The sequence below is a fragment of the Linepithema humile genome, chromosome 4 (assembly GCF_040581485.1).
Source record: "Linepithema humile isolate Giens D197 chromosome 4, Lhum_UNIL_v1.0, whole genome shotgun sequence".
Lineage (NCBI taxonomy): Eukaryota > Metazoa > Arthropoda > Insecta > Hymenoptera > Formicidae > Linepithema > Linepithema humile.
Genome location: NC_090131.1, coordinates 15447712 through 15475125, shown reverse-complemented (window position 1 = coordinate 15475125; position 27414 = coordinate 15447712). Strand labels below are relative to the sequence as shown.

The 27414-nt window shown below is 38.9% G+C and overlaps 1 protein-coding gene and 1 long non-coding RNA gene across 16 annotated transcripts in view; one reads left to right on the top strand and one right to left on the bottom strand.

Moving 5' to 3' along the window:
- LOC105676868 (nucleolysin TIAR) overlaps positions 1-27414 on the bottom strand; it is a 395737-nt gene that overhangs the window by 146679 nt on the left and 221644 nt on the right. Inside the window, exon 1 of one of the 11 annotated variants that reach the window (XM_012375075.2) lies at positions 16907-20764. The exons of the other annotated variants lie outside the window; for them this stretch is intronic. Coding sequence (XP_012230498.1) covers positions 16907-17063 — 157 coding nt within the window. The 5' untranslated portion in view covers positions 17064-20764. Of the gene's footprint in view, positions 1-16906; positions 20765-27414 lie in introns of those variants that run through there. 11 annotated transcript variants of the gene reach the window in all.
- Positions 142-26885, top strand: LOC105676872 (uncharacterized). 5 transcript variants are annotated; one of them, XR_001101451.2, is made up of 4 exons: positions 142-972; positions 6482-6523; positions 7858-7999; positions 8085-9051. It is a non-coding gene; the product is annotated as an uncharacterized lncRNA (long non-coding RNA). The 5 variants fall into 5 exon arrangements; XR_010889769.1 differs by lacking the exons at positions 7858-7999; positions 8085-9051 and adding an exon at positions 26786-26885; XR_010889767.1 differs by having other exon boundaries at positions 7864-9051.

Here is a 27414-nt window from a genome sequence, read left to right as displayed (position 1 = left end):
GGTTACTGCGCCCACAGAACTTACTGCTACGGTGTATTCAACGCGATTTCGTTTTGTTTCTGTAATATACCCCCGTTTTTTTTTTTTTTTTTTTTTTAGGTGAACGAGAGACGATTGGAAAAGTAAAAGTAAATGGAAAAAGTTGGCGCCGACGAAATTAGAGAAAGGCGGCGGGGCTTACTTCCTGTCCGAGTTAAACGATAGTCCAAATTAAATAAGGGACCCTTTACATTAAGCGACAATTTATCGTCGACTCAAGTTCCGATGTAATCAGGATGAATTCTCACCGAATGATGATTGTACAGATTGCTCGAGATAAACAAAATGTTACAAAAATGTATTGTAATAAATTGCAGAAAGAGTATTACGTTTACTTTTAATTGTGCCTGGAAAAACTTGCGTAAATTATTCGTGTCAGTCTCTCGCAATATTCCCATTCGCCGAAAATCCTCTTTCTTGCTTTATTTTTAGTTAATAATACTATTATTATCGCACAATTCTTTTATCGCCAAGGTTAACGGCACGCCGCGTTTAAATCACGAAATTCCTATCAATGACGATGACAACGAGTGGAGGAAGACGTCGAAAACGGAATCAGTGGAGATGGTAATTGAGCATTGGTTACAGATTGTGAGGGGCCGCCACGAGAACGGAACGATCGAGCGGCGAGGGGGCAACCGGGGTACAGGATCGAAGATAGAACGGGGTAAAGATAGAAGAAGAGCGAGTTTCGCATTAGGAGTAATAGGCATTATCTCCATCGATCCCGACTCACTACTCCGCTTCTACCACCTCGCCCATCACCCACCATCTCCCTAGAGCTGGGTGGGTGATTGGTTCGTTCGAGCTAACCAGAGAAAAAACGCATGGGAATTCTGCCGGCTATGGGCACGGCGGACGGCATTCTGATCGCGAAATGCGGGCAGCGGACTTGGGGAGAATCAAGAAAGACCTACGTGACGTATATTGTTGGTAAGAGACGCCCTCCTCTTCAAATATAATATACACCAATAGTGGATATAGAATGGCTTAGATGTACGCGTGTTGTTTGTGCTCTTTAGAAACGTTATAAATAAAAAGTTTATCGAGGGACAATTATTGAAAAATAAGTTCTCTTTAAATTATGAAAGTCTGCTTTGGAATTATGGAAGTCTAACTTTAGAATTAAAAGAGATTCGTAATTACAGAAGTTCCGGATGATAACACGCAGGTTTTAATACGTCAAGTGTGCAGAGACGGTGCAAAACTTGGACTCAATAATTTCTTCTTTTTCCGCGTTGCGAATAAAATTAAATGACAATTAATTAATAACATTATTACTATTGGTATTAATTAATAGCATGATTAATAAGTATTAAAACACGCACGTTTGTTTCAATATTTGATTTAAATTTTGATGGATTGGTCAATTAATTATCTAGAATATCATTTATTCAACACCGATATCTAATTCGAACGTTTAAATAAACAAATAAATATAATAGTAATTTAGACGTTCAATAGCACATTATCATGCGCTTGTAATTTATAATAAATATCGTGCGTTATCCAAGTTTTATTAGTTCCACGAGCTACGGATGTGTAACTCACATCTAACTCCGCCGAATTGATCAAAGCGTAGGTTTCGAATTCCTCGATTTTACGGTTCAACTCGCCGATAGTTTCCGGATCCCGCAATTCCATTCTACCAACAGCGATAACTAATCAGTATAAATTAGGGCGTGTCGTTACGTGGAACTTCAAAGTCAACGACGCACGGGGCATGATACCGCACCGGTAGTTTTTACAATAGTTTTACCACTTTTCCATCACTGCGCACGGCTGTGGTGCGTCAGGTGGAAGAAGGATGACGGTGACTAATTGTCGTAAAGGCGATCATGATATGTCCCGGCTCGTAAATCTGATTGGCTACGCTTACTGACCCCGCTCGCAATCTCGCCAGCGAGATCGCTCGGCACCACACGTATGTCGTTCGGTGCCGAATACGGGTTGGAATTTTAGATTTCTCCGAAATCGCTTGCAGTCTTTTTTAAAGATCCGGAGATATAACATTCCTTGACGACGAGTCATTGAAGTAAGGATAGAAGACGATCTAGATGCGATCGCGAATGTTTCCAAGTGGAAATTGTAAATTGCGCGAGCTACAAAATCGAGGACGGAGAAATAATGATAATGATAGTATCAAAATTCAAAACGGCGTATTTTCTGCGTACCAACTCAAACACGCATATATATTTTATTATTAGGTTTTATTTCTTAATATGTAAGCTAACATTTATTTATTATTAAATATTTTTGAAATGAATGTATTTTTACTATATTTTATAAAATAATAATATTGCAACGTGGCCCTTTCCTCTTTTGCGATTGTTAGAATAAAAATTTATACAAAATGGTGCATGTTGCAAAAAAAATTTATTTTTTTATACTTTATTCATGTTCAACTAGAGTGGAAAAAATAATTGAACAAATTTAGCGTACAAGATAGAGTAGTCTGTGTGTGTGTGTGTGTGTGTGTGTGTGTGTGTGTGTGTGTGTGTGTGTGTGTGTGTGTGTGTGAAAATGTAATCTCGACGTGTTTTATCCAAGTCCGACTGCGATTTAAGAGTAAAAAAAAGTAATTGGGCACGATCATGGAGGAAATCGGACTTTACATCTCGCTGCACGCACGCGAATGCAATAGTAAGCTGAGATGAGAACGGCAATGAAAGTAAAAGAGAGCAGACCAGCGGAGAAAATCGAGAGAGTGGTGACTAAGTGCATCACACAGTGGGAACCATCTTTACTTGCGTGGCATACGGTTCGTCCTACAGTCTCAGGGAAACCAGAAGATGGCTAGATAGGTAATACGATGCGCCAGTAGCATCCCTTATCCAAAGGCAACCCATCCTGTCTTTCCCCTCCGCTCCTCCGGTCCTTTCTTCGCACAACTCTTCTCCTTAGTTTCATCGTCTACGACGGATCCGGTGCTCTTCGATAAGTAGGTCTCTATCGAGATTATCTAGATGGATATCCTGCTCTATTACCCCGCTAGATTATTACAACGTTTGGGATATGGCAGCCCTAATCTAATAAGTTGCTCTTCCAAATTCATTCTCGCGAAAGAGGTTGGCACTAGCGTGCGTCATCTTTCGTTCTATCGAATTTCCATCAGTTTCATTTTGCAGCGGATTCTATTTTGAAGCCTGCGTCAGTGTCGAGCCAATTTAAAATTAACACGTTTGGATTTAGAAATGTTCGGCTCGGAAATTTTGAAAGTCTTGGAAACAGTTTTCGGGCTTGAACGTGTAGTGTAATGTTAGCTGCTCCGAATTTACTGCCATAATTAAATGGCAAGCAAACTTCCGTGTTTCCGAAGCTTCCATGAAATTTTAGGTGGAATATTATAGAAGTCGTAAATACTTCGGATATCTCCCGTGGATTCTCATTGAGAATCTGTATGTCCCTTTCAAGGATCGTGCAAAGTAAATTACACTTCCGAACAACAGATACGCGAGTAACTTCGTCCGCGAGAACGAGATATTATTAGCGAAGTAAGAGTACTTCTTCGTCCAACAGCTTCAAGAATCATCGGTGCAGTCATGAGAAAAGGACGCGACATACAGGTACGCCTGCTACAACGTAGAGGCGTGACATTTTTAATAGAGACGCGACAAAAAGTGTATCTGCAATCCGTAGGACATTGTAACATATAACGAGGTAGAAAGGCGTTAGCCTCGTACAAAGTCTGCCGTAATGCAGTATGAAGATAGCATCTTGCCTTCCATAGAGAGAGAGTAATAAATACGCAAATAAACTTTGCTCGTTAACCTATCGGATAACTTCGATAGACTTAGACGATCTTCGTTTAGTTTGGTTACGTGCATCAGATAAAAATGCTGTATTTCGCGGGTGATCGCGAAAAAAAGTCCTTGTCTCGGGAGACGCTGCTCGACTAATTGCGAGGATGATATAGATATGACATAGATTTCTAAGAGCTAGGAAGTTTAAAACTTTACGGAAATAATCTCAACGCGGTGTTATAAATTCTTTTCAAATGTTGTAAATGGATAGCGTTACGTAACTATCGTTTTAAACAAGTGTTATATCGTTATTAGAAAAATATATATACAAAATCAACTGTTGATAAATTAATTACTCATTATCGTATTTATCACACGTTAAAATGTACATTTTATTCATTTTTATGCCTTAGAATTTTATATCATTTAGTAGCTTAGAACTTTACTGTGATGATATTACAATACTTTAGAATTCTAGACCATTTCTTTGTTTAAAATATAAGAATTCGATATATCGCAGCAAAGAAAATGTGAATTCTAAAATTCTAGGCCTACTAAATGTTGTGACGCAGGATTCTGAAGGATGAAAACGAATAAAATGTACATTAATGTTAAAATATGATGTTTCTAAAAGAAATGTGTATGTTTACAAGATCTTTCTATGAACATATTTGCGACAAGCATTGTATTAAAGGCTAAACCGCAAGGTACGTCGTGGTTTTAAAGCACCTACTGGATAATTCAAACTATTTCGAAACTTTCAACGTTCGCTGCTTTAGTCCTTGTATACTCACAGCTGAAGAAGAAATATGTCGATACTTTCAGACTTCTGACCTTGATATCTTTCACTATACAACATATCAACTGTATGTAAATAATAAAGAGGCTTACGCGACGTACAATTTTCATGTATAATATTTCATGTCCCCATATTTTTAACAGATTATTTATCGTCGATATATTTCACCTGAAAAGAATCACATACATATATTCATCCTTTACGAATCATATTTCTATCGCGCATCGTCAAAATAAAAAGAGATGCGCGTTTCCAGGAAAGCGTAATATTACTTTTATTCTATACATCTTGCGACACTGCAAAAAATTGAATTTCCTGTCGCGTATACCGGTACACGTCATTGTTTTCTCTCGCGGCATGTAACATTGGTAACGCGTTAGGTGAATGTGCCATAATATTAAGTGGTATCTTATGTAGTATCTACCTACACCTATCTCTTCAAACGTCGAGCACTTCGTTCCACCGCCCACCCCTCATTTCGCGCTCTTTCTTCCTACCGTTTCCTCCTCATATTCTCCGTCTATCTTCGCCCGTAGAACGTAATTCAATTCGTCGAGCGGAGTGGAGGCATCAAAATATTAGCATATTGATCAGCCTACCGCGACCCGCTCTCTTAAATCCACGAGCGTAAAACGCACTTAATGCGAGCAACCACTTTGGCTGTTACTACAGCGAATGTAATATCCGTCGCTTGCAGTAACCGTCCGTGTTGTATTCGTTATCCGACAAGTTTTTACAACATGCATAAAGTAGGCGCCGTATCGCGCACTTCTTCGTTTACAAAACGAGACAGACATACGAAAGTAGTGTTAGTACCGCATGAATAGATAAATTATGTAACGTGCACTTCTGATACTTTATTAACATCGGAACGGGTATTACAATATCGCAGAGAATATATATAATTGTGCTCAACCAGTTAGTGTGTTGCAGTTTACTCCATTTACTGCAAATTCCGCCTCAGACTGCTGCGCAGTAGCTCCATCAAATATCAACGTGTATGACATCAAAATCTGTCTTCACTATAATCTGTTTACACTGATTGGCGGAACGCAATTACGATTATGTACTGCAAGTATTCGCGATTGACACCGTTTCAATCATTTCACTTAACGAGTATAGATTTGATGTTATAGATATGTGAAAATGATCGCCTATGTTCATTCAAGAGAAATGCAAAATGCTTTTCATTACACATAGCATATGAAAAATTCAGCTCGTCAGTTTTTAATTGGGTAAAATAAAACTGTTATTGTGTATGTATTCGCACTATTGATTATTTCCACGTGACAGCCGCTGTTTAATCTGTTCACTTTGAATGTATAGTGTTGAACAAAAAAAAGCGCAGAATGTATAAAGTAATAATCGATTACTTATGGTGTCGCATTGTGTGATACGAGTTTTTTTTTTGTACGTTGCGGCAAATTTGTGACGTAAATTTGTGATTTTCAGAAGTAAAGTGTCTGGTTGACTCGTGTTCGATAGTGCACGCGTAACTATATCGGTTCAGGTTTCCGATATTCATCGATTCTTCGATGGAGCTGATGCGAAGCTATCCAAGGCGGAATCTGCAGCGGGCGAGGCAAACTGCAATATCCTAGCTGATGAGTACAATTATTTGTTCATTATTTAACTATATACATAATAACGCGCACATGTACCATCAGCATTGTGTGTTTATTAAATATTTCTTGAAAATATTTTTTAAAATATGCATTAAAACATTCATTAAAATTTGAATTATAAATATTAATTAACATTTCTAAATAGTTATTCACACAATTTATTTTATATAATTTTTGTTTTTATCAAAATGGAAACAATTAAATAATAGTAAACAACGTATATAAAATGAACAATTATTCGTAATGATAATTAAAGTATATATTAATTTTTTTAGGTACATTTGACGCAGACGTACTGAGTTAGGATACAACGAACGGTGAGTGAATTCATTCATTATACATGCGTAATTACGTAAAACACTGATAGTACCTGTGGTACTTTTTCTTTGCCAATATTTAAAATTGTTAAACACTGTACTTTGATGACTAAATTTTTATCTATGAATTACATTTTTGCAAATAAATTGTAGAAACAATACAAAATTGCTTTCCGACAATGTTTTAACAGCAGATTTTGCACAAGTCATGTATGCAATTTATCAGCTTAAATCTATAGTAAAATTATATTTTAGAAATATAAATTCTGTGAAGATTTCCTTTAGAGAAGAAAGTTTTTTACTCAATTTTATTAACAAGTTAAATTATTTAATGTTTCTGCAAAAGAATGCATTATCAAAGTACGGTTTTGAATGCGCTTGCAGTAATTGTAACATTTATTGTGATTTGAAAAACGGTATGTATCTTCAAATGGTTTTGCGCCTACACAATTGTAACAAAAGCGAAATATCTCTGAAACCTCTTTATGAAATAGTTCTATTGAGGGGTGCGACACGTAGGGTAATAATGAATGTTCAAATATCGGCACGTGAACGTGCCTAATGATGGCGCGTTTCAGCGCGGAAGCAACGGGCTTTGAAGAGATACATTATCCACGCTCGTCCTTTCAAACAACCCTCGAGCGACACGCGACCTCCCGATTAAAGCAAATTTCACGCTGACGATAGTTTTCGCGCTCGTAATATTTCTTCGCTGTTCACAGCAGCAGTAGATAAAATCTACAGAGCAACATGAGCAGAGGTTTTTGTTAGGTTAAAAATCACAGTTCAGATTACACATTCTTCCAATTATACTCTCCTTAACAGAAATGTCAAATGGATTTTGATGCAAAATGCGATTAGTAGAGGAAACAGTTCAATAACACTCAAGCTAAACTAATGGAACGAATATTGACTCATTTCTACTTGTTTTTCCAACAAAATAATTCAGATGTGTTTAACGATGCTTCGACAAATTGAATGCTAAATATTGATAAAACAAATTCCTATCAATAATAATATTGTGCCAATTAACGTCAATTAAAGCGTGTAACTTATGTACGAATTGCACAAATATGCACGGTAAATTTTTAAACGCTTTAAATGGCATAGAATACTATATAAGTGTGCATAAAAAAGCATATTGCTTGCGTAGATGTAAATACATATTTTTCAAATGCTGCTCCTGCATTATAGATTTTTCAAACGGTTTTAAATAACTACGACTTATATCATTTTAAATACATAAAATGGAAGTTTCTGAATAAATTATCAGTAAAATATTCCACTTGGTAAACGCGAGGGAACAAATAATTTCGAGATAATAATTTTGCAAGGTTTAGAAAAATGGAAGGATCACGAGCCGAGTGAGATTCGATTTGCAATATGAATCAAAGCATCCTGGCGTTATTATTACTGTACATCACTTGGTCACTCGGGCAGTCGATTTCGAAGGCACGTCGAACGAAACGATTTACGGTAGGTCATGCATCTCGAGGCGCGAGAACTCGACCCGGCCGGCGAACACGACTTCCGCATCCGGCTTACAGCTGCTGCTTTATAGGATAGAGGGTAGGGTACGAGGAAGTGCTCTAGTCACCCGGCCAACCAGCGCCACGCCAGTTAACCAGCGAGCGAGCGAGCCAGCCAGCCAGCCAGCCAGCCAACCAGCCAGCCAGCTAGCTAGCTAGCCAAGCGCCAACAGTACATACTATACCAGTTTGACGCCTGTTAGTCGGTGAAGCATCTACCATTAACGGAGGCAAACATAAGAAGGAACTTACTAGTCATAGCTCCCGCATAACATCCACTAATGCTGATACTAGCGCAATCATAGTCAACGTGTTTCTTGCTATAGCGAAAAGGCTCGAGATCGGGATGATTCACAATTAGGTGCTCTCCTTTATCGAACAGCGGAAGAGAACGAGATATATTGTTACAGTCACGCTGCCAAAATTTATAAATGTTTTTTTGCGTCATTATAGAGAGGAGTTTTAAAACATTGCGAGGTAACGTTGCACAAATGTACAATGAGTGCAAGGAATATATAATGAGTTTTCTTGGATTTTATAAGAGAAGATCGCACTCAGTTTTCAGACAAGGCACCACGGCACCACTTTGTTCATTCGGTTGTAATTATACTCGTATAAAAATGTTTCCCGAAGATGTCTGTGTAATAAGTTTGAAAAAAAGATTTGTGACGGAGAATTTTTTATTCTTTTTCCGTTCATTAGATACGAATTATATATTATTGATATATTCAGGCATTCTGTGTAATATATATGTCGATTTCCATTATAGCTAAGTAAATTACAATGATATATAATTGATCTTATTCTTTAAAATGTTACTTTTTTTTAAGATTTCGATTGTGTGAAATATTTGATGCTAAAGTATTGTGATAAACGTCAGTCATTTGTCAAATTAAGAAAATATTGATTCTCAATTTGTGAAAAAGTCGGGCATTAAAATTAAGATCGGTGGTTTCGCATGTTATATGTAGGTCATGTAATTAAAAAAAAGACAATAAAGTTTTGGCAATAAAGATATCATCAGTTCGAATATGCACTGTCACACAAATGGCTCTATTGCGGCAAACGGTGGCGAATAAATATTATTCGTGTGATCATTTTCCGTCGAATATAATACACATTTAACGTCGATCGAATTTCGCCGTGCGCCTTTTTTCCCCGAATCGTCTTTCGCGGGTGAGTCTTTTTGATGCCAAATTTTAGATTTATCCCTCGGTGAAAGGGGGTCAGATTTTGCTCCAGCGTTCGAGGCAGCCGGCCAAGATGCACGCAGACCCATGCGGTTTTCCACGTGTGTACTACGAGACTTCACGCTGAAACGGACAGCGGAGAAAGGGAGAGAAGAATTTCGGTAGGGAGAGAAGATTCCGATTCATACTTCGTCCACTTCCGCGATGGTACGCTTCTTCTATGTGTCCCGGCGTCGCCAGCAGTATTGCTGTCCTCGTTCCCTTCGGAGTCGTATACGTAGGTATCGTCGAATATTTCGAACTCTTTGTTCGCGACAATGTCTTTCCTCCTCTCCCTCCCCCCCGCCCTCGTTCTCGTTCTCTCAATCTCCCTCTGTACATAGCGCGCCATTTGAGGGTGCAAGGGAGTAGTGTACGAGTCCGCTTGATATTACCGCGCTCGGTTTTTACGGGAAAATGGGTTCTAAGCACCGACGGCGGACTCGTTCCCGGCTAAAACAATATCATTTCATCCCCCGGTACCTGGCCCCCTCCCCCCCCACCCGCTCTCTCCGCCCGGATCGCTTGTTTGGTCGCGACAGGTACTGCCTCGACTTTTCGCATCGCATCCCATCGGTGGACTACGACCGGCAGCTATTCGGTCCTCTGGGTCACGACTGTACCAGAATCCGGTACGACTGGGCGGGTAGTGTAGAGCAACGCGGCGGCATGGGCGGTAGTCGCGCGGCCATACCCCTCCGTCTCCATCAAGTTTAACTTGGCGCAGCGAATTTCCAAGTACCGTTTTACGAGTTTTCGTTGCCACTGGGAATAGACGGATCAGTCGTTACGCCGCACGGCAAATGTTATTCCCGAAGTGAGTACCCCCGTGGTATACTCCCGGCCATCTCCACGGAGGAGAGACTGATAATCAATTTTGCAACGCGATTCCAATTCGTTTGCGACGCATTTGGGGGCTACGAAAATGTCGTTAGTCGACTGGCTTTCACCCTCATTCTATTACGACGGACGGAAGTTTTTCGGTCTACCTTTAAATCATCCAGATTTCCACGACGTCGCCTGACAGATTAGTCATGTTTTTCCACGATTATGAGAAAGTAATTAACGATCTTGGAGAAAGACAGAAAGAGAGAGAGAGAAATATATATATATATATATATATATATATACATATATGTGTGTGTTTGTGATTTTGACGTATATGTCTTTGCATATTGACATATACGTGTATTGTATCGATCATGTACCTATATGCCGTACACTCGGTTGACATGGAGGAACATGCTGGCGAGAAATAGTTTTCTTCTACAATTTGTAAGTGTCACTTGCAATGCATATAAATTTTCGCGATATATAAGACACATATTCTATTTAGTGATAAGTTTTAAACGAGAGTTATCGCTGTAATATCCAGTGCTAGGTTTGTAGCAAACTGTTACCACGATTTGCATATTTATCATGTCGAGTTTGGAATCGGAAAATACCCATTTCTATGCCCAACTCAGCAGAAAATGAAGTATGACTCCGGTATTTTCGGGGAAGGATACTTGAGAGGAGGTCGGTTTTTCCTTAATGCACATGCAAAAAGACAACGCGCGCTCGAGAAGTAGCTGATATCTCAAAGTAGTGCCAAATAGAAATGTCATCCATTTGAATAGATCCTACTGCCATGAATTTATCACAAATATCGACGTTTACTAAATCGTAACCTAAATTTAAAGGAGTCGAATATCACAGATTTAAACAAAAGTGTTTGTCAAGATAAAACAAATGTCGCGCTGTAATATTACATCTTGACAATTTCTAAAATTGTTTCTATCTTACTTCAAGTTGAAGGTGTAAAAATAGCTCACAGAATGATTAATTTCAAATAAAAAGAAATTCTATTACAATTCGGTGTGACAAATTTATGTTTAAAAAATAATCATTTTATACAATTGCAATTGTCTCTTTTTATTTAGGGCGATTCATTATTATTTCAGTGTTTTCCTCCTTAGATAAACATGTGTATGATTCGTATTGTTTTAGTACGTGAGAAAATATCACTTGTGATTCGAAGTGGTCTGGGAAAATATCTTTCTGAGTTATGAGATTACAGGCAATTCTTTAACCAAGGGTATAGTTGCCTGCGATATTTTTAGATCTTAACATGATAATGCACAAGGTCAGTTTTCCTATGATCAATGAAATTGTTAGGCATCGTATTGGACGCGTAACTAATATATCGCGATAATAATGGATCAGTTTAGCTGAGATGATATTTTTCCAAAATTTTTCTTTTGCAAGAACAGCATTCGCGAAAATCGCCTATAATTTAACTTGTCAGAAATTTACTGTGCAAAATTGTACGCCTTCGACCTCTGTTCGTGAAAATGGCCAACATACATATGCAAACAAGAGAAAAGCCTTCTGTACAAAAATATACACAAGAATATATGAATGCGTTGCCTTCGTCTGAGAAGCTGACTTGACATTTGTAGACTGATACGTAAATTTTAATTAAAACTGTATAGACATCATCACGTTATATCAATTTATTTATAAATTTTGAAGCACATAGCAATAAAAATATGTCTCAAAACCAATCTATAGGTTTTTTGACGATTTGCTGCTATAATTCTAACTTCTTATAAAAATAATATTTCAAATAATTATACGTAAAGGAGATAAATTTTGAATATACATATGTAAATATGAATAAACAGAATTTTTTAAATAAAAAGTACGTAAACTATTTATATAATTTTCTGAATTAAATCCAAATTGTCAAATGTTTTTAAATAATACGTGTAAAAATTACATAGTTCTGCGCAATAATATTTTATTGTATTTTAGAAATTAGCGTGGAATAAAACATATTATATGATATTTAAAAATGCAGCATAATTCTGATTCGTGGACGATACAATGATATTATGAAATATTTCTACAATTATTTAAACACGTAATGCGAGGTCGGAAAATAAAGTGGTCTCAGAGAAAAACGGTATTTCAAATAATTCATATACGCTTTGATCTACTTTCTGGTTCCAATTCTCGACTAAATACTACAAACAACTACATTACATATTAAAACATCTACACATTTGCGGTCAATTATTTCGACGATGAGCAAACTCGGATTAATACCATAGCATAAAGTAATGCACAAAATATCGTTAATAATGCTTATAACAAAGAGAAAAATTCAATCTCTCATTTTTATGTATTTTTACTCATTTTAATGAAATATTGAGCTTAAGGTCGGAGTTTTATTATCTACATTATGTTAACGAATAATATGTACGCACAATGATTATATACACGTATGTATAATATGTTACATCGATATTACTATTACAATTTAATTATAATAATATCCAAAAAATATCTCTACACGATGCAGAGAAATTTTTATAACAATTGGCCAAATGATATTATATAACGTTAATATATGTTTCACTTGACTCGAATAAAATAGTATTTTTTTTACTTTTTCAAAATAAATGCCAATGGATAATTATTCTCGCGATATATAGTTTTTAACTCTCTCTCTCTCTTTCTTTCTAATTTACTAGTAAATTATAGGCTAGAGTTATAATGTATCAGCTATAACGAGCATATCGCTTCTAACTATAGGAGGAGTCTCTATGCGAGATCGAAACAAGTCGCAATCAAAGGCAGGCGTGGAAAACGCGGAAACTTAAGCGCAGCCGAATAAAGTGGCCCCGTAGCGGTTAGTTGGCAAGAGGCCGTGCGGCTGGATGACGCGGGGGGTGAATATAGAAAGGAGGGCTGGTAACCACCCCCGTAAGCTACCTACGTGGCATTGAGCGCCGCGGATGGTGGTGGCGCGGGCTGGCGCGCCAACTAAAATTGAATCTGCGAACGAAACTTCGGTAACCTCGTCAGGAAACCGAAGCTAAAGCCATCCATCGCCCGCGCTTTCGTTGCTGGCCCCGTTGCCGTCGGCGCAGCCATCGTCGACTTCCGTTTTATCTGGAAGAATTGTTCTGCCTCTTGTTGCCTGCTCGTTTACCACTTCTTTCCCATTCGTACACCTACGCGCACGTTCACGGTGGATTCTCGAGTGTTCGTAGAAGTTGCGGATCAACGTGTACTCGCGTGTCTCGCTAAATTAGTTTGGGACACCGGGACGTGTAATGATCGAGTCGTGTTTGACACGGGTCAATTCATCGATTGTCACGCTCTTGGAGTTCGCTAATCTTAGTAGCTCTCGCTGAATCGATAAGGAAAACTTTGTGAATGCTGCAAGTAATTTGAAACATTCAAAATTTCAATCAAATATGAAACAATGCAGTATTTACGTTGCGAATTATATTGAAAAATAGCCTCATTATTTTTGAAATACAGGACTTTTGATTTACTGAATGTAAACGAGAATATTCCTTGGATATTAACTGTTCTTTTTTTTTTTCAACCGTTCTTGCGTTTATTTAAGTAAAAGCGCGATTAAATGAACAATTAAAGCTGATAGAATAATAAATACCATTGTAAACTTTAACAAACCCGTTATATCAAAAATACTTTTTCCGCAGGCTCTCTTTTGCGATATGATTATTCCTCTCCAAAATAATATTTTGCGATGCAAATTGACAGTAAGAAAGCTTTGCGCAATTCAATTTGTGGACTACAGCGTCCGCGAATTGCGTTTAAACGAATTTCACGTACTAATGGCCGCCTCCTTGCTATTACAGTATATCGAGCAGACAAACAACTTTACGAGCACTTACCCTTTAGATGCGAGGGATCTATATGTGGAAGTGTGCATCCACCGGTTTCCAGAGGGTTCAGAAAAATCATTGTCTCGCAAAAGCCCTTCGATACAAAGCGAAAGGAAAACTGATGTTGTCTGCATATCGAATAACGATATTGATTCGCAATTCGCATAAATATTTTTCTTCAATTCGTTCAATTACTTTGCGCATTATTGATATTACGCACAGATCTTTTCCAATTGATCGAATCACATGATTACCGAGCGACGTATTCTTATCCAGCTTTTAATTACTTATGCATGAAAATGAAGGCATTATTAAAAGCGCTCCACGGTTTGCATCTACATAATTAAAGAGCATTAGTTACTTTGCTAACAGAAGTTCGCGATGAGAGACCATTGACACGTCGACTATTAACATTACGTTGCGCCATGTGACTCGCGGCATGCCGAGGTACAATGTAGTACCACCTGACGCAAAATCCATCATTTATAACGTAGTTTTCAGATTGGCTAGATTAATCGTTCTAAAATTATGTCAAAAGTTTCATTTGCAAGCCATATACTAGAATAATACGTCCTCATATCTACAACATTTCATATGGTGTTACATGCCATAAATAAAAGAGTATTTATTTCTCGTACAACTTCTTATCAAGTGTTATGTTGTCAAATTATTTCAACACTTTCGCGGCCTATTTTTACGTTTATATTTTGGCATAAGTCAGGAGCCGATCACGTAATTTTACGTTTACTGTTTTTTGCATCATTAGGTCGTGTAATGAAATGTCGGATTTTGCATCAGTTCAATGCAACAGAGCAGCTCGAAGCGTTGAGCAGTGCCGAATATATAACGCGAAAGTGTTAATAATTATAAATTTTATCAAAGTTTCATCAATTTAATTAAAGAAATAAATATTATGCGTCGGTGTAATTATTGTAGATTTACAATTTCTATTGGTACTAGAATATACACAAGTACATTTGATTGGAAATACCGCTTGTATTGCAACAAGGAAATTTCTTTCGCGACAATTTTACGAAGAATAGCAATTGTTGTTCCGAGGAAGACTGGAAATAAGTTCCGTCGCTCCGAAACAATACTAGAAATAGACCCTAATTTAGTTAAGGCGAGGTATTTAATCGCTCCTGTTCAATTCCCTTTGTTATTCCGCTTAATTCCACCACCCGTTGTAAATTACGATTGGCCCTGAAGTCCGTTCAGATATCAAACGCGTCATTCATAAACCATCGTCTCTGAGTCAATCGGAGTTTGCATATCGCAAAGGAACTACGACTACGAGGGGGAAAGAGAAGGAGAAAGAGGTTCTCAGCGATAAGAAGGGAGAAGTGCGCCGTTAGAATCCGCTTTCGGCTGTTTCGCTCGTCGAACAATTAGCGCGATTGATCTTGGAAGAACGGGACGGCGTACGAATTGCCGCGCGTGGAAATGTCGCGACGTCTGGCAGTCATCGATAAATTCCACCCTCGCAGCCGGTACGACGCATACTACGCAGGCGGAGTATACGTAGTGCGATGTGGCGCGGCGTGCCGCGGACTCGCGCCCTTGTTACGCTTCCACGACACGTACGTTCGCGATGTAACGGTAACTACTGCGAGTACGTGCTAAGTGTGCGCGGCTAGGGATTGCCCTATTGGCAGTTGTACGTATTCCACTCTTAGGATTACGTACACGTATGCAAACATAGCCGCATGCGAGAGCGTGCTGTACCGCTGCTCGTCACCGATATATTATCGCGACTTTCCGTGCCGGAAGGCCAAACGAAAGATGTTATCCCGGTGCGCGCGCGTACGGAGCCAATCGCTTCCGCTCGCGCGGCCAAACCTCCCCAGGCTTTTTACGTGAACGGAGAAAAATTCTGGCTTGAGCGTCATTTGAGTAGCGCGTGTACGGGGGCCCTGGAGCGCCGCCAAGGCCTTTCCCCGCATTTCGACGCGCCCGGTTTAATAGCAATTATGCATTTTTAATCGGCGGATAATCGCGGGACTTGAATGCCTGCGACTGCGGTTATTACCGGCAGATGTTGTCGCAATGTCTGGCTATCTCGAGGCAAATTAACGGGAGTCATCCCGTAGCGCGCGCGCGCGGCCAAGAAATTTACTTCTTTAAATGCTAAAATCAATCACAAAGTTGTTGTAAAATAGTTTGGATCGTTAACTGATAGACTGCAACGCGCATTTGAATTTCAATGCGGGAGACAGGCGACAGAGCTGGACCTCGCTCCTGCCGTCCTTATCCCCTCGTCTTCTGCAAGAGAAGTTAGCACTTTTTTTTATGGCCGTCGAAATTGGAGCGCAAAATGATCTTAGCTTTGTAGAAAAATTTATCACGACGATGTCATGGAATTGTTTAATTTGTGTATTGCAAGATTCAGTAACAAGATAAATGCATCGAAAATTATTCTCAGAATAATTTGAGAGAAAATATTTATATTTAAAACGTCTGTAATTTTATAGCTACAGCCAAAGTTTTTTGGAGCTTGAAAAAAATATCACGTTATGTATTACGTATAAATATTTCGCTGAACTCTCGCACATGTTCTCCGTGCATCATTATATGTTTATTGCAACACTGACGCGTACAAGTTACAATTTACGATTAGAAAACTTAAATTTTCTTTTCTTTGTGAGCTCTTTAATTTTTTCTCACCTTCTATAACGTTTAATCGTATCGTAGATGATAAATTTCTCCACTAAACTTTAACACGTGGACGATTAGAAGTAAAGTTAGAAAGTTTCGTCAATGACTAGCAACTGTAAGAACGAGGTTCTTACGAATGTGATTGGCTCAAATAGCGCCGTATCGTGCTATGACTGACGTGGTCAATAGCGCGTACGCGACAACAGAACGTACCGGTCGAATCTATCTTAGAGCCACGCTCAAATGACAGTGCAAAGCTATAAATCTGTGCTATTAAAGTGGCACCTGATTTGTTGGCGGGTGTTGCCGTGTGGGTGAGCGTAGCTGCTGCGGTCAGCTTAGGTGGTTCTATCTTCTGCGGCACGCTGTGAGTGGGTATTGGACCCGGATTCGTCATGGTGGTCATCGTCGTGGGCATCATCAGAGTCGACATGGTCAGCATCTTTGCGACGTGGAGTTTGTCTCGCCGTGGTGAAAGCCGAAGGATGAATGCTTCGTCACGTGACCGTGGGAAATCCTCGATACTGGACGACGCTACTGATATTGGACGCAATCGCGATCGCCGATCTCTATCGATATTCGCAATGAGATTTGGGGAGATTGTCGATCAGCGGCGCGTGCGATTCATGCGAAACGGATCGCCGGTGTGTGTTGCGGAACTGCGTTAATAATTAATCGAAGCGACGACTATGATTGTAATTAAGAGGTAGATCGAGCACTCGTGTTAGCGTCCCACGGATATGGCATCATTCGATCGGCAATATCTGCAAATCCGCACTGTGCAAGAAATGTTCGGTGTGTAGTCGTCCACGAGATGAGAGACAGTGTTGCTCATCGCATGTTACGCCTCACGATCTATCGCGTCGTCACGTAGATCGCCGTGATTCTTCCTCCCCGCGTCATTACTTCACGTCGCCGTACCACCGTTGTTCTTGAATTTTAACAGTGGTCAACATTTGTCGACCGCTGCCTCGTTTGCGCGAAGCCGCTCATCAAACTTCTTCCCTCGAATGACAGAACCTCGATTGTCAGCGACGCGCGACGCTCACAAAACTGTGTTCGCGAAATCTACAAAAACCAGAAACTTTACGAAGATTTCGAACTCGGCGCTGAGTGGCCTTTCCGTGAACATCAAGCGCGCACAGTTTTCAAAACGATCACTCGCAATCAAGTTCGACGCTTTTCCTATTTCTCCATTCGCGCGATGATTTTTTTCTTCTTATTCCGAGACAGTTTCTTCTTATTTTCTTTTTTCTCTGCGTCGTTTGTACACTACCGGTGCACTACGGAAGGGGTCAAAGCGTGCTGGCGCACGCGGTACTGCGTGCGGAGGCGTCCGTGCGTGCGATGTGTAGCGGCGCGCGTCGCAACGTCAAATACGCGTGCCCCGAACTGCGAGAATAAGCGTCACCGATAACGAATAATTTACGTAGGACACGGCAAACGAATAGATTTGCGCATTGTCTAACGATGCCGATAATCGTGCACACGGGAGTCGACAACGGTAGCAGCGGCGGTGGTCGCAACGACGGCGACGTCGTTCTCTACGCTCTCCACGCTGCGCGCGTTACGTCACGTCCGGCCGAGCGTAGAGTCGGAACTCGTCTGGCGGGGAGAGCGCGAAGGGATGCCTGCCTTTGCCTGCCTGCCAGCCTGCCAGCCCTGGACGCCCGCCGTCGCGACGCCCAGAGGCGCCGGCGTTCCCGAGCGTCCGCGGAATCGCACGAGCTAAGACGCGAGCCAGCAGTCGCTCGTTCGCCGTCACGCTGAAAGGGTTGTTCGATGCGGGAGCCAATGCAGCACTCCACGATGATGCGTCTCGAATTATTGGCGATGCTTCTTTTGCATTTAATTGTGTACATTAGTATGACGCTTTCGTATAGATTACATGTCGATTAATCTCCGGGTAACTAGAGTGTATTTTTCCATCAATTAGTTTGCGCTGTCGGCTTTTACTTTAGTATCAGTAGTTATACCCCATTTTAAGACAGACATGTTTAAGAGGCTTAAGATTCTTTTTTTATTTCAAAATAAAAGTAAAATTTCAGGGTTTTGTTTTAGACTTTTGTGTATTTTTATTCGTTTTTACGGGCACTTTTACTAATAAGAATAACTTTGTAATAATTTTATTTATTTACATTATTTCTTTGACAGAAAAATGATTTATTATTAAAATATTTAGATTTAGCTTTTGTATGTAAGCTTGTTCTAATAATTTTAGACTTATTTTATTATATATTACACATATTTTTATTTTGTATATATAGTAACATAAAATAGTAAAAAAGCAACAGACACAGTAAAATTATTGTTATAATTATATTGATTTTTTTTATGTATTAACTGACAAATTCAATTTATACATTGAAAATTTTGTACATTCTTGCAAGAATTTTAGTTTTTTATATAGATGACATTACTTATTCCATTTTTTAGTAAAATACTACTTTTTAAATTTATAAATATTGTAAACATTATTTATGACAAGAAAATCTGTTTTAGTAATATATCTGTCATATTCTGACACACATGTTATATGTCAAATATAGAAAAAGTGACACGAACATTTTTGAATATCTACCATGTTTAACCATATTACATTACGTGCGTTGTTGATGTTTATGCATTTTTTGCATCAAATATTTTTCATAATTTTCAATACTGTGTATAATTCTATAATTAAGCCATCATTTAAAAAATTGCATACATTTTGAATAATATGTCAAAATATTACATCGACAAAAAATAAATATGTCATAGTATTTTCAAAGATATGTGAAAGATGTTTCATATTAATGTTTGAATTATTGAAAAAATATATTATATTAAAGAAATATATTATACTCGTTACATTTTAATTCAATATAAATGCAAACAATGAAGCCAATTTCAAATATATTAAAAATTATCGCATTACGTAATTTATCGTAATATATCATTCCAAAATAAAATTAATTTTAAAAGTGGAAACAAATAATTATATTAAAATAATAGAATTTATTTTTTACAGAATTTTCGACGAGAATTTTGACAATTTCAAAACAGATTTTATCTTTTTAACAAAGCTGTGTCAACGCTCAATATCTATTGTGTTCGAAATAGAACAGTGGTGTCTGACCAATGCGACCCGTATCTACTGTGATCCATTACGTGGCGCCACGCGCTGGGGGCTGATCAAACTAGGGTGATTGCGATGCTAAGCTTCGACCGAATACCGAAAGGATTTCCTCGCTGTTTTCGGTAACATTGATGCAGGGCAAGGACAGGAGTTACATTTATCTTATTGAGCGCTTCTTGACTGCAAGAGAGAATAGAAGTTTACGAGCTCTCGCGGTTCTTATTTGGACGGGATAACTTTGACTTTGGAATAGAGATGTTACAAGCCCAAAAAATATCGTAGAAATATAATCTGAATTCGTAATAGTTGCGTATTAGATGTTTTTTGTGTAGTTATCAGTATACTATAACTCTATCCCAACATCTCGACAGCTAAAATTTATTAGTTCAATATTGATGTGCAAATATTTTACAGACAAATATGCACATAGTCTAACATTTATGTGAAAAAAATATTTTCGCGTTTAATTTGACCTTGCAATTTTTGCTCGCTGATAATTAGACGATATTCATTAAGCTTCGAAATTACAGTTTATTGGTGTTTACATTTCGTATTTGCGACGTAGTCGTTTGAATCAACTGATATACGCAAGAGGTAATTTCACGTTTTCACGCATGGTCTAAAATGACATTTGGTATTAATGAAAAGTTTCGAAATGCTGCACGAAGCTTTAAAACATTGTGCATATTGATACCATTCTGTATTTAATCTCTGGTATTGTCGCTAATTACAGAGCTAACCGTTCTGCAATTTGGCGCAAACGCGATGCGCTTTATACATGTAATTTCGTAATAAACAGAAACAAGTGGAATCATAAAGCATATTATCGTGTGATTAAATGGAAAGTCAATGTTTAGTCTCCACAATTTCAATATCAAATTACAATTTCTGTAAGCCATTAATGCACTTATGTAAATCACTGAATTAACGTTTGATAGCTGCTTCTAGAGATACAGCTTCTCGCGCTTTTTTAAAGATCGAATGCAAAGTACGTCTGCAGATTCTTTTTAGGTATGTAGTTATCAGTTATTAGTTAAAAGTAGTACATTTCACCCTACAGTATTTTTATAATATGATTAAATATTTGAGAAAAATGTTTTTAATTAATTAATTTTTGCAATTTTGTAACTTTCGATGGAATCAAGCTATATGTTCAATTGATGCGCATCGCATTTTATTCTTATAAAGAAGAATATAAGCTCGCGCTTTTAGCATTCATACGAGAGAATGTCACGAGAGGAGCGAGAAACATCTTAGTAGCCTGCAGACGAGCTTTGGCTCATGTTCAAGCTTATAAATAATTCTGTTTGTGGCCATGATCACAGCACTCGTCGACTGCAAGACGTAGGGGACAAAATGACACGTGGAAACGTACACTAAGCGCACGGAGTCTATAAGCTATTGGCATCAAATCGCCAAAGATTTGCAGCCGGCGACATTATTAGACCTCAATTATTTGCACAAAAAGTTTCTCACAATTTGTTTCATACTAATAAAATATTTATTTTTTTTTTTTATTTATCACTGATTACCGCCTACTTGCATACCGGAGCTTCCTTATATAAGCAACGTGATATATGCAAAAAAAAGAACTGCAAAAAGAAATTTCCATATTTCTGTTTTCTCATACGGAAAAAAATCAGTATTTTTGTAAAAAATGTTAATTTAATGTTAATAAGTCCTTTAGATATTTTTCAAACAAAATAACGCGATATTAAGTACACATTCTGCGTAAAAATCGCATTATTATCCGCCTTGTTACTACGCTCACTAAGAATATCGACCTAAAGTATGTTCCGTTAAATTAGACAAGATTCCTCATTATCTTGGAATAACGAAGAACCCGATAATAGCGCTTCGCTGCATCCCGATGATTCGATCCGTCTTTTATCATACGTTCTTAAGATTATATTTCTGCGTCCTTTGCTTTTTGCACGATATAGATATTATATCTGCATAGCCATGACAGAGTTGAGCCAAGTTAATTGCAGATAACAGAAGAACGACGCAGCAATTTTTATTTTCCGCATATTAGTTTAAATTCCATCATAAATTGGCTCTTTCACGGAAGAGAGCCCGGAGATGGGGCTCCAAAATGAAGCGAGGACTGGCGGGGAAAGGTAGAGTTCCGCGATGAAGCTCGCTGGGAGCGAGAGACGAGCGCGAGCCGGGCTTACACGCAGATAGAAGATGGAAGGACGGTGGATGAGCCTCGGGCGATTCGCTCGACATTGCTATGTTGCAGTAATTGCAGCTAATTAAGAGCTTGAACTCTCTCGTCTCTCTTCTCTCTGTCCTAGGGCCCCATGCCGAGTCTTCTCCAGAGGGCACGCGGTAACCTCTCTGTGCGCTACGTCTTTCTATCCGCCTAACCACCGTTGCCTTGTCTACTATCTACTGTTGGAGATAGTATATCAAGATGCCACTTGCCTGCCGCGATCAACGGAGAGGATATTTCAGAAGACTAGACAAATATCCTTTTCGTACTAAATCAATTTTTTCAATGTTACTTTTACGATTTTTTGTCGGCGGTTTGCAAATTGCTGCGTGCGTTTCCCAAAGCTTTCGGCCGATATCAGCATTAATCAGCATTTAATAATTTAATTAAATATAAAATATAATCATTAGAAGTTTTCGGACAATTTACGTTGAAGATTAATTAAAAATTCATGAATTCTGGATACCTGACGATGATTTTGCATCTTGTGCTTGACGTGAAAATAACGCGCTTTATTTATGGAATTTAACAACGTTTATGTTAAAAAACTGTACATTTCCTACGGTAAAACACGTAGATGCACGGACAAAAATAAAAACGCTGCGATATTTGTGGATATTTTCACATTGTATACCAAAAATCCACGGTGGACCAATCTCATTGTAATATTTTTTTTATAGAGAAATGGACACGAGTGTAACGATCATAAAAAATTCAGCCTATTGTCACGGCTCACATGCATCTACATTTCCATAAATTTGCGTAACATTTTTTAGTCAAATTTTATATTTGTACAATTCCGAATTACCGAAAGTATTGTTTCACATTCGACCAATGTCTCACTGAGAAATCGAAAAACAAATTTATCGTTCTTGTTCTACACTAAATAACATGCAAGAATTGCACAAAGTTTCGAATCGTATATTTCGATTAAATATGAATGGTGGATATTTTTGATTGATTGATAAGTTGACCCAGCCTGCTGATTGTTACTAATCGCCGAAAATAATATTCGGGAGTACGCCATCCATCATTAGATCGGTAATATCGATTGTTGATGGCGGCGTTCCCGCATGTCTAATGGCTGTATTGCGCGATATGCTTTACAGTTATAGTAGCTTAACAAGTCAGCCTCTTCAAGTCGGGATATTGTCTCCCGGAGTTTCGTCGTCGTTACCACGCTCGCTTACGTTTGATCGATGACTGCTCCATCGGCCTGATAGACGACATCGGTTACAACTTGCCTTGTACTAGACGCAGGAAGTTCATACGTCTATTGCGTACACACATATATGTCAACCTGAAGATTAACGGGACAGTTTGTCCGCGTGGCAATCCATATCGGAATAACACGTGAAAATTTGTAGTCGATAATGGCTCTCTTTTCGCAGTTCGTAAGATGAGTGGTTTGTCGCGAATAAATCTGCGAATCGAAAGACGCGCGTGTTTCGCTTTAATTTTATTCGCCAAATCTGCAAGTCGAATTAATGAAAAGGAGAGATAACTCACATAGACATATATCGGACGCTACGTGACTCATTTCCTTCACTGATTACCTTCGCAGGAAGCGTGTTAGAGTTGAAAGTCAAGATTGCATAAATAGCAATATATACATTTAGCGATAATGTGCGAAAATTTCCATTATTACAGAAATCTGATAATGCGAACCAACTTTACACTTACTGAAGTGTAATATAGCCCTTTTAATACATATTGCATACTGTATCAACTAGAAGGAAGAAGTATAAGGTCCATCTACAATGTAGCCATAATAACTTCACCTGCGTGTTAAACTTTTCGTGCCTCGTACACTCACCGTTCTCTCTTGACGTAAGTCCCTTCGACTCAAGTTCCTGTCCACGTGGTAAGGAGAGACCCGGATATTATGTAATTGTAACTTTGCGTGAGATATAATATACTCACAATAATTTTGCATATTTTCTAACGTACTGATATATACTACAGTTGTAGTTTTTTCTTATCATATCTCGCTTGATAACACGCCCTATGCGTAAATACATATATTTCAATAGCAATATGTGTTGAGAGAAAAAAAAGGTCAATGCATGTAATTTATTTTGCGTAGAAAAAATATTGCCCGAGGATAATTTAAGATACAAATTGAGAGTGAATCGAAAAATTAATTTATCATAATGATAAAACAAATATTTGTGAAAAAAAATTCATTACATCAACAAATTATTATTCAAATTCTATTGTTTACGCAGAACATATTTTTCACATGATTTTTCGATGCGTGTAATTTATTTTGCGTAGAAAAAATGTTGTCCGAGGATCATTTAAGATATAAATTGAGAGTGAATCGAAAAATTAATTTATCATAATGATAGAAAAATATTTGTGAAAGAAAATTCATTACACCAACAAATTATTTGAATTCTCCTATTGTTTACGCAAAACATATTTTTCACATGAAGATACACCGGCGAAGAGAAAATTGATTCTAATTCATATCTGAATAATACTCGCGATTATGAAGTCGCAATATAATAGTTCTGTCATTTCTCGTGACTAGAAGCCTTGTATCCCTTGCAGGAAAATTTCAGCGAATTATCGGATTTCCGTGCACGCATAAGTAAAGACATGCACGCGTAGATGCGCCATCGCGACCAAGATGATATAGCGATCCATCTAGCAAGTAGTTGGGACAACTTAGTTCTCGTGCGTGCGAGAGTTTCCGTGTCTCCTGTCGCCCTCCCCTTCTTCCGCGGGTGTCTGTTCTCGCATGTATATAGGCGTACACATTGACGGGCGCGCACACAAACATATATGTACACTCTCACGTGACGTACGGCCCCGTTCGTGGGGTAGACAGCGGCTAATCTACGTGTACGAAACCATTTAATACACAGCAGACAAAGGTAGACTCCCAACGCGCGCACGCATACGCGCACCCAATCGCGAAGGTGTGCTCGTGTATCTACACAGTGTGTGAGAGGGAAAGAGAGAGTGAGTAAGCGAGAAGAGGGGGAAGGGGAGTAAATGGTAGCAAGATAGGAAGCAGTCAATAATTCACGCATTACTCTCGGTTATTATGCTACTGTGGTCTGCTGTGGCCGTGTGGTCGACGATTCGGCTTTACATTTGCTTTACCGACCATAGTATCGGCCGAATCGTGCATACGCTGATTTACTAATTCGTAACCGCGCACCACGTCCGCTAGAACTCTATCAACTTATTCATAGGAACTCGCGAAGCAACGTGGCGCTCCTCCCCGGGCGCGGGCGTCCTCTCGCCTCTCCCGATCTACATATACTCTCTCGCGGAATGCTCGCGTACCGCGAGCGGTCCTTGCGGATATACCATTTCGAATTGTTGCGCGTACGTATCTGCATGATAATGGAGGCGCGCGGATACCTCTCGGCTGCGATCACATCTTTGGCGCGGCGCGGTAATTTCCAGCCGTGCGCAACGCCGAGATGAAACATTAGACGTTTCGACCTAGTTGCAGCGGAGATCGCATCGCGAAACGGAGCCTGCGTCGCTCAGAACGTTCTTGATTCGTTTGTATCTGGTCTTCCGTTTAGCTTACGCCCGGCCGCATCAACACTATGTAACGGAGAAGATAGATGACGATCCATTTTCTAACGATCGTTCATGTATATGTTACAAACGACTTTAACCTGCAGATTAATCAACGCACCGGAGCATCTTGACACTTTTGCGGTTGTGCTAAACGAAAGATAAATGTTATTTAGTAACCAAATTTATGTAAACTGGTATTATCCTTTTTGCAAATCTATAAGCTGGGTATATTAATCAGACGCTTTTTAATTGCCGTCACGCGTTTTTTCACTCCTCCGTGCAACTTTATATCGCACGTCGACACACTGTTTTTATTTGCGTATTCTTGAAGAAAATCTCCGCTTATGATTTTTTTTTATTGTAATAAAAGATACTTGTCTGTGCATTTTTATATGTTAAGAGTCGATCTGTGAAAAATTAAAACATGTCTCTCTGCTATTATTTACCTCTCTGTGACAGTGAAGAAGAATAAAGCAGCAATGGAAAAAAAGAAAGATCGTTTTTTTTTCTGTGTCTGAGCAGAAACTCTGGCCTGTTTGTCTTACGCTAATTAACTGAACATGAAATATTTTCCACAGACGCCTGGGGTCTTCCAGGTCGGAAGTTGGAAGAAAGAAAATACCGAACGAAAAGAAGACTAAGTTGAAAGTTGATTCTATTCAGCACTTTTTTGGCGGCTTGCCCATTTTTCTCTTCCCGTAAATATAAGTTGTTTTTAAATGAATAAACAAAAAGGCAAAAAGCGCGTAAACAGGTACAAAACGATCTGCTATATCCAACTAATAATCTGTTTTTGGATAACGCGGAAAAACGCAAGATTTTTTTAACGAGTGCTGCGATAAACATATTTTGCATCTCGCAAATTTTTAATTTAATTTGCTAATATTATTTTTTGGCTATGTAGAAGCTCTTTGACGGTTTTAATATCGAGGTTTTTTTTAATACGCTCACACACGTAAAAAATTCCTTTGATGATCACTTCTGGAAGCAGGTGTTTGAAATCAGGATATTTATACAACGTAGTGCAGGAGTACTGTCGCATAATTACCGTGACCGCGTCTATATTTTTCATCCAGACGCCGCGCATCGCTGCGGCTATTTCCCTAAGATCCCTCTGTTTTTACTGCGCGCCGTACTTAAAATTCATCGCGTAATAACCTACATCCGCGACAACCTTCTGCGCGCTCACTGTCGTTTCGTATTAAAACAATATAGCGTATCGAGATCGCGTACGATGATTGATTCTGCAAGATAAACAGTTTCGAATTCCTCGCTGTTTCAGGACCGTTTTGTGAACGAAGAAAGAGCGAAAAGACGGAGATCTCGTCGCAGGCAACGAGGAAGAAAGGGAATCGCGTTTCACAAGTACGTACGTAACCGGGAATTCATTTTCTCTTAAAACGTCGGCGGGTACCTTTCATTATAAATGTTATTAAATGCCGGAGGTCCTTTAGACCCGGTGTTCAACATTTCAAGTTTTTCTGCTCTCTTTCGTGAGCTTTTCGTTCGCAACTCCCTCTTCCTCACTCACTGACCTGCCTCTTCTCCGGGAGTCGTCCTTGCCGATTCCATTCGCTAAAACGTAGCGTCATGCGGAACGTTTGTCTCGACGAAGTTACGATTTCGTGCTAATACAAGTTTTCCCATTCGTGCAACGTGGTTTTACAATAGCAGTTTTGAAGAATACGGACGGGAAGCACGGGTGGACATACGACCGTGGTGTATGCATGAGACGGCAGGTAGGAATCGTGCACGGATATTCGTAAGATTTACTTCGTCTGCCTTTACATTTGATGCTTCTAATTAACCCGGTAACGCGATAATAACAATTATCCGAGTACGAAGTTTCCGCGGAAGTTGCTTCATAGTCCGCCGCTTCGCGATGTGTTAGTGTGTCCGCGCGTGTGTCTC